The sequence below is a fragment of the Euprymna scolopes genome, chromosome 22 (assembly GCF_053919585.1).
Source record: "Euprymna scolopes isolate OS-2025 chromosome 22, ASM5391958v1, whole genome shotgun sequence".
Taxonomy (NCBI): Eukaryota; Metazoa; Mollusca; class Cephalopoda; order Sepiida; family Sepiolidae; genus Euprymna; species Euprymna scolopes.
Genome location: NC_136503.1, coordinates 38,382,709 through 38,390,073, shown reverse-complemented (window position 1 = coordinate 38,390,073; position 7,365 = coordinate 38,382,709). Strand labels below are relative to the sequence as shown.

Sequence of the window (7,365 nt, the reverse complement as noted above, 5' to 3'; positions counted from 1 at the left end):
CCTTCACTGATCGAGGTAAAAAAAGGTGAAGTGTAGTATAAGAATAGGTACTACACTTTGTTCCTAGCCAAAGGTGCAGATGTTATATCATGCACGAGTGCTCATTACTTTAAAAATATCTGACCTGCAAATAATCAGGATCAAGTATGAAAGAAACATCACCATAAACAGTCAACATAGTTCATACGTTAATACAGAGAGAACATCACCACCCATATATGAACGATACATGTGAAGAAGGCTGGATTACATATCAGTTTAGACATAGTAGAAATATAAACACCGATGGGGACAGAAGTCCAAAGAGAAACAAAACGTACAAAAGGTTTCACCCTGTTAAATATAAATAAAATACTTAAAATTGTTAGGTGGACAAAGTTATTGTTTCATTTTATATACATTTATTAGACATTCAAAAGATTTGGACCATGTGTAAATTCAACAATTCCACATATCAGGTGAAAGGAACGAGTTTAGCCTGGCACCATATCAGACATCATTGTTTAAATATGCCACACAATTCCAAATGTAAACATGTATGGACTTGCTCTTAGAATAAGATTTTTCTATTAATAGATCAAAAACAATTTTAAATTTTATATCTATCTATCTATGTGTGCATGTATCTATAAATATATACATATGTTTATGTGTGTGTGTATATATATGTGTGTGTGTGTGTATCTATAAATGTATACATGTTTATGTGTGTGTGTATATATATATATATATATATATATATATATATATATATATACATATACAGAGTGTCCACAAAGTCTGGCTACATTATGTAGCCAGACTTTGTGGAAGCATCCTGTAGATTATGTAGCCAGACTTTGTGGGCACCCTGTATATACATATATATATATATATATATATATATATATATATATATATATATATATATATATATATATATATATATGTGTGTGTGTGTGTGTGCGCGTGTATATACATATACATATATATATATATATATATATATATATATATATATATATATATATATATACACACACACACACAGGGTGCCCACAAAGTCTGGCTACATAATCTACAGGATGCTTCCACAAAGTTTGTCTACATAATGTAGCCAGACTTTGTGGACACCCTGTGTGTGTATATATATATATATATATATATATATATATATATATATATATATATAGATAGATAGATAGATAGATAGATAGATAGATAAATAGATAGATAGATATATTATTAGTTATCATTCCAAAAATCAAAAGATGGAATCATTCCGCACTCATAAATTTTTAGTAACCTGAATATTTTTATACAGACGTCTGAATTGTCAATACATTATGTCTTATGTATGTTTCATTGCTTAGCAAAAGATCACTAAACAATTCCTAAAAAAAAACACTGCTAGAAAGTTTATTATATGGAATGAAAAAAGAATTTGGAAAGGAGAAAAATAGCAATGGCATAAACAAAAAAAACATTATTTATTGTACTTTTAAAGATCATTTCTTTTACACACACACACACACACACACACACACACACACACACACACACACACACACACACACACACACACACACACACACATATATCTGCAAACATATATGTTTCATCTTTTATAGAATAATCAGTGTGGAAATAACTGTTCTGCCAATCACATGATTCAAACCCTGGACTCACCTTTGATTCAAATCCAATATCTTAGTCGGCACAGATATTGCAACAGCTACATGGAATGAAGAAAAATTAAAGTCTATTGTTATTTTTATAAGTGAACAACATAGCAAGCCACCAAAAGTGATCATCAAGGGAAGGAACGCTGCAATTTTAAACTTTTTTTTAGTACTTTTAAAAATTATTTCTCTAAAAATTTAAAAAATTAATGCTTCAAGTTCCTTATAAGCTCAAATATTTATTAATGGTATTTGGTCTGCTTATTTTTGTAGAGAAAATTGTTTTTTTTTTGTTTTTTTTTTTGGGCTTTGCTGCACATAATAAATTTTTTCAAAGGGGGGGGGACAATAACATCAATGCTTTACGCATTTTAGGTGAGGAAGCCAATATCTTTAGACAGACTGATCTGGTAACACCAGAATTTTTAGTTGAGGGGAAAAAACTCTTAATATACTTCAATGAAAAATATGAGTTGTTTCCCACATGGATTTTGATTTTTCAGTTATAATTTAACAAATGTTTCCATATTACTAGTTTTCCAAGCAAGACTATGTCATTTTTTAAATAAAATGTAACGAACTACATTATTATAGTGGCAATAACATGCTACAAAAATAAACCAAATAAAAAAAATAAAAATTGGCTTGTTGAAATCAAAGTTTGATATGTCAATTTAAATGCTATTTAGGTCCAACTTTTAAAATATCACAAGATAACTTTACATGTGGCTGAATTTTTTAGATGAGGGTTGATTATTCATATAATTTGGATTATTCGAACTACTGTTCTCATCTTGAGCATTATTTTCACACCATTCAACAAGATAGACCTGAAGAAGGTCGGAAGTTACATCGACTGAAATGTTGTGAAAATAACACTGAAGATGGGAACAGTAGTTTGAAGAATCCAAATAATACAGATAAATTTACATGATGAGAAATAAATATAAATTATTTGTCTTTTTTTTTGAGGACACGTTCAAAAAAATACATGTTTTGTTTTACGTTTGCATTAAATTGGATATGGTAACTTGTGGAACTTGACATCGACTGTGATAAGTGGAGTGTCGACTTACACACGATCCCATAAAATATTTTCAACAGATTTTTATCTTGAACGTGAAACACGTAAAAGTTCATTTTTCTGTATTGTCATTAATATATTCTGAGTTTGTCAATCGTGACCTCCAGTGATTGCCAGTTTGAAACTGTACCCTCTCCCTTCATATTAACTTCTGCCTCAAGGAATTTAAAATAAATACATAGGAAGATGGCCGATTTTTTTGTTTCTTAAATATTTTCTATGCTGATTTATTGTTATTTTTTTTTTATTCTCTTGTCATAATTGCCTTCATATTTTAGTTTATTGATGTTTTAAATCGTTTTAAATAACGTGGCATTGGTCAGATGATGTTGTTGGTGGTGGTGGTGATGAAGAAAGAAAAAGAAAGTAGAAATAGAGAAAGAAGAAGAAATCAAGAAAAAAGAAGAAAAATAGAAATAAAGAAAGAAATAAAGAAAAAGGAAGAAAAAATAGAAATAAAGAAGGGGGGGTAACAAAGCATTTTTAAAAGGAAATGAAAAAAAACACAAGAGAGAAAGACACAGAGAAAAAAAATAAGAAAAATAAAGGAAAAAATTCACAAAGTACATTTTCCACAAATAATATGTACCCTTTACAGAAAAGACACCCGGCATTGCTTATATATATATATATATATATATATATATATATATATATATATATATATATATATATATATATATATATATATTAATAATAAAATGCACTTAGCTTTATTCCTTTCTCCCTTTTTTAAATAGCAAATATAATCTTTTAAGAAAGGAGAAGTGGTGGGAGGAAGGGGAGTGAAATAGATCATCTTACCATTTATGACTAAACCCCATGGCTTTTGTTGCCGTTTGTGATATAATGTTTGTAGCCCACAACCAACCAGCCTTTAAAATGAGACTATAATACAAGAGAAAAGACAAATATACATTTGTATTAGAGACTGTGTGTTTGTATTAGAGACTTAGTGTGTATACATTATAGCGCAGGTGTGCATATATTTGAATGAGGGTGTATAGAAAAACGTTTGAGTGTGAATGTGTGTATTATGATGTATGTGTGTGTGTGTGTATGTATTGTATGTGTATTTAACGTAACTGTGTATGTGTGTACATATTGTATCTGTATTTACTGTGTATGTGTATATATATTGTATGTGTAGTGAATGTAACTGTGTATATATTATATGTGTATTGTATGTAAAACTGTGTATGTGTGTATATATTGTATGTGTATTAAATGTAACTGTGTATATATTATATATGTATTGTGTGTAAAACTGTATGTGTGTATATATTGTATGTGCATTGAATGTAAATCTGTGTATGTGTGTATATATTATATCTATATTGAATGTAACTGTGTATATATTGTATGTGTATTGAATGTAACTATGTATGTATGCATATATTATATGTGTATTGCATGTAAAACTGTGTATGTGTGTATATATTATATGTGTATTGAATGTAAATATGTGTATATATTGTATGTGTATTGAATGTAACTGAGTATGTGTGTATACATTTGAATGTGATCGGGTGTGTATATTTGAGTGTAAGTGTGTGTAGCTTGAGTGTGAGTGAAAATAAATGTATGCATATTTTAGTGTGAGGGTTTTTAAATGCATGTATATCTAAAGTAGAGTTTGCTAGAATGTACATATGGTTCTAAGATTGAATTGAAGGACGAGTTTGAGTGTACACTTGAGTCAAGTGTATATTTGAGTTTGCATATAACTCTGTGTGTGTGTATGTGTGTTTAGTGCATATGTGTGTATACATGTTTGCATGAGAAGGTCGTATTCATGTGTTGAGCAAGAAAGGCAGGAAAGAGAGAAGAAAAAGAGAGAATAATGAAGAAAGGCTGAAGGGACCGTGTGTCAGTATCAGTCCACAGCATAATATCACTCCCCACCCCCTAACCACCACTGCCACATTATTTGGCCCCCTGGGGGTGAAGGTGGGTTGAATGTCCCCAATGGTTTCCAGTTGTCATATTGTTGAGGGACTGAAAAAGCCTTATCAGGAACTGCTGCTACTACAACATCCACTTGTCCGCACTGATCGTGTGTTCAAGTTTATTTTTCCTCCTGGGCCATTCTCCAGGGTACTTTCTCCACCAATTTTGTTTTTCAGCTCCTGCAAAAGGGGGAAAAAATTATGTATATCCCATAGACAGAATTAAAATTAATTAAAAAAAACAATTTTACATTGCACTAATAAAAACAAACAAAAAAACAAATAGATAATCAATATGCGTTAAAAAGTAAAAGATCCACAACAAATTATGTTTCAGAATTTTTTAGATGCGGATTGATAATATGTATCATTTGGAATACTGTTCTCATCTTGGTTGTTATCCTCACAGTATTTCAATCGATGTAATCTCCAACATTAATCATGTGTATCTTGGCAAATGGCTCTTATCGGCGATTTATAGAAAGAATGTTTTTTTTCTTTTTTTCTCAAAAATTCAGTCATCAAAATTCAAAACATGATATGCTTATTAAACTAGAAAGAGCATATATATATATGTAAAACAAATAAAAAATATATCTTGTCCTAATTCGGTATTGAGAACTCTTGTATTAACCGTGTTAAAACTTCATTGGTTACTTTACCTCTGGGAAATATTAACCTGGATATAACTGTTTAACGGTACAGAACATTGCCTTAAACAAAATGGCTGGCAAAACTCGAAGGGCCCCTTTCATCAACAGACTCATCAGGAGTTAGTCGTTGATCATAAAATAAACAAATAAATAAAATAACTCACAAGAACAGACTTATGGGATATATGTGTAAATTTTACTGAGGGAGAGGGGGGAGGGGAACTCTCCCCTTGCCCCACTTGTACATATATTTTATATTATTGTATATATTTTGTTCGTATTCCCACCCGTTTTTCCTCTCTCTCCCCTGGCAAAATTTGCACGCACACCCCATTAAGTCTGTTCTTGCGGGTTATTTTATTTATTTATTTATTTTATTATCAATGATTAACTCCTGATGAGTCTGTTGATGAAAAGGGCCCCTCGGGTTTTGCCGGACATTTTGTTTAAAGCAATATATAAGTTCTGTACCGTTAAACAGTTATATCCAGGTTAATATTTCCCAGAGGTAAAGTAACCAATGAAGTTTTAACACAGTTAATACAAGAGTTCTCAATACCGAATTAGGACAAAATATATTTTTTATTAGTTTTAGATAAACAGTTATGTGTTGCAACACATTCACGAGCCTGTTCCGGTCAGCCAGTTACGGGTAATTAGAGACCTCTTCAGGTGATATTGCTCATACAAAAGTGAAGTCCACCTATGTAACGATTATATACAGTAATAAATAAATAAACAAACAACATATATATATATATATATATATACACACATAAAACTTCATTTTGTTGCATCAAAATTGTTGCAAATATTTTGCTTTGAATTGTTGATGCATTGTTATTTTAGATTGACTGCGAGCAAATGCAGCACCCACTTTGAACACCGCTTTTCCATGAAGAAGCGTTCATGCAAAATAGTGAATATGATTCTGATATCTTCCTCTACTATTTCATCCAACTCCAATTTACAATCGACCAAAATAAGTTTGTGGACTTTTTTTTTTTATCTTTTCCAGGACAATTCCCAAATTTGGATGACCAGAATGTTCCGAATCACATGTTTGTATGGTTATATTTCAAATTGGCATACCACCTCTTCACTGTTGCTTCCGATGGAGCAGAATCTAAATTACACATATCAAGCCATTACTTTACTTGAATAGTATTTTTTTATCATCAGAAAGCTATGCTATGCACACAAAATTGAAAAAAATTGCAACAGCTAATGCAATTTGTGAACTAATAATTCCATTATGTGCAAATTTTGAGAAGTGCCATTTGAAGGTTAGTACTCTATAAAAATCTATATGATTTTTATTAGTGGTGCTATCTATATATAAGGCCCGGGATTTATTGAGTAATCTGTTAAACTACTTATTTTCAAAAGGTTATACCAGTTGTTATAATATCAGTGTTCATTTTATGCTGAATATACTGAACTGATCTTTAAAAAAATAATAAAATATTTTCTTGCAGAAATCATATTGTGCACCACACAAAAACAAGAAATTTCGCACAATTAATTCACATGTACATCTGTCGTCGTCATCATCATCATCATCATCATAAAATGATGACAACAGATGTATGTGTAAATTAATCATGCAAAATTTCCTGTTCTTTTTTTATTGCATGGTGCATCCTGTAAAATATATTTCATAACACGATTACTGAAAGAAAATATATCATTATTTTTAGAGGTGAGTTCAGTTTGCTATTGTACATATTTAAAATAAGGTATGTGTATATGTTTGTATTTACAGGATCTACTCCTAAACTAATCAATTGAAAGAGCAATCGCGTTGACCTATTTGAGAAAAGTGATGTCCAAGTTTATCTGCAGATAAGGCCCTTTGAATGGAGACTGTCCAGTTGTTATCTCCAGAGGTTATCTCAAGAAGTAAAATTGTGGGTGGTTGAATGGTAACCATTAACAAAGGTCAAAATCTTTTGATGGAGGGGGGGGTCGAAGGGGCTCAAAAAGATGGGAAAGGGAGGTAATCAGAGCTGGCCTTC

At 30.9% G+C, this 7,365-nt stretch overlaps 1 protein-coding gene across 1 annotated transcript in view; it reads right to left on the bottom strand.

Moving 5' to 3' along the window:
• Nucleotides 1-1,532: 1,532 nt before the first annotated feature.
• LOC145243985 (ras-related protein Rab-43-like) overlaps nt 1,533-7,365 on the bottom strand; it is a 144,064-nt gene continuing 138,231 nt past the window's right edge. Inside the window, exon 4 of the mRNA XM_080107127.1 lies at nt 1,533-4,874. Within this exon, the coding sequence (XP_079963253.1) occupies nt 4,758-4,874 (117 nt within the window). The 3' untranslated portion in view covers nt 1,533-4,757. The remainder of the gene's footprint in view (nt 4,875-7,365) is intronic.